Here is a 1,331-nt window from a genome sequence, read left to right as displayed (position 1 = left end):
GGGTTCAAGTTCATTGTATGGTGCAGGTTACTAAACTGTATCTAGTGTGCTAAAGATCGTCGCAAATAATTGGTAGAACCCGCTAAAAGCTCATTTTCTGTAAGACCTAGATGTCGCACATCATCTTCAGTATTCGAAAAATGGCCCCGTTTTATGTCAATTCGAAAGTGACAAAAATATTCAAAGGCCAGCACTAAAAAACAAGAAGCCCCGTATTTTGACAGAACGTCAGGAAGCCATGCATGGACGCGTTAAGAGCGTGGAGCGCGAGAAGGAGCAGCACAAGACGGATGCGCAGCGCCAGGAGGAGCTCTCCAAGGTGCGCATGTACCACGAGGTGGCGGGTAAAGTCCTAGACATGAAGCGTCAGCAGCTCTACGAGCCAAGCGTCCTACCACTGACCAGCCACCTATTGCTGCTCAACCCCGAGTTCCACGTGGTCTGGAGCTACCGCCGTCAAGCCATCGACGCGCTAGCTCAAAAAGCCGAGAACCCCGAGGCTGAAATGCTGACTATGGCCAAAACGGAGCTCAAACTAACGCTGGTACATTCGATTTTCAGCGTATTTTACGTTTAATCGCTGATATTAACACTATGTAAACGTTGCAGGACGCACTGCAACGTAACCCCAAGTCGTACTCTGCGTGGTTTCAGCGCCAATGGATCATTGACAGAGGACTGGGCGACCTGAAGATGGAGATCGGACTGTGCGACAAGCTGCTGAATCTAGGTAAAACCATGTTGTTTAAACATTTTTACTTTTGGTCATACTATACTAAACTTGTTTTTAACTAGACGAACGCAATTTCCATTGTTGGAACTACCGTCGACATGTGTGCAAACTGGCTGGCGTTTCTAAAGCCGAGCAGCTGGCCTTCACCACGCAGAAAATCGAGCAGAATTTCTCCAACTACTCGGCTCTACACCACCGTAGCATTACCCTGCCAGAACCGTTATCTGCCGACGTGCTATTTGATGAGATCGGACTGGTCCAACAAGCGGTATTCACCGAGCCAGACGACCAGAGTGCCTGGTTCTATTACCGCTGGTTGCTGACGTCCATGGTGGAGCTGGTCGAGTCGTCTGCCGAGGACGCAAGTGGGTTCCTGAAGAGCCAAGTCCAGTGGCTAAACGAGTTGTTGGAGATGGAATCGGAAGCCAAGTGGGTTGTCGTCACACTTGCCGATCTGCAGTTTCGTCTGAGTGTTATTACCGATGTGAGTGGCTGGGAGGAAGCGAAGAAACGCAGTGTGGGACTCTATGACCGCGCCATCGCCCTGGATCCGGACCACCGCCACTACTATGAGGACATGAAGAAGAAACACGTCTGA

General features: G+C 50.1%; 1 protein-coding gene across 1 annotated transcript; it reads left to right on the top strand.

The window, feature by feature from the left end:
• Nucleotides 1-110: 110 nt before the first annotated feature.
• On the top strand, nt 111-1,331 carry PITG_04225 (geranylgeranyl transferase type-2 subunit alpha, putative; the record flags this gene model as incomplete). The annotated part of the gene is made up of 4 exons (XM_002905850.1): nt 111-129; nt 225-544; nt 610-730; nt 796-1,331. The coding sequence occupies 4 exons, from the start codon at nt 111-113 to the stop codon at nt 1,329-1,331; spliced, it is 996 nt and encodes a 331-aa protein (XP_002905896.1).

The sequence above is a fragment of the Phytophthora infestans genome, genomic scaffold (assembly GCF_000142945.1).
Source record: "Phytophthora infestans T30-4 supercont1.5 genomic scaffold, whole genome shotgun sequence".
Taxonomy (NCBI): Eukaryota; Oomycota; class Peronosporomycetes; order Peronosporales; family Peronosporaceae; genus Phytophthora; species Phytophthora infestans.
The sequence above is the reverse complement of the archived record's forward strand: the minus strand, read 5'-3'. Positions and strand labels throughout refer to the sequence as shown.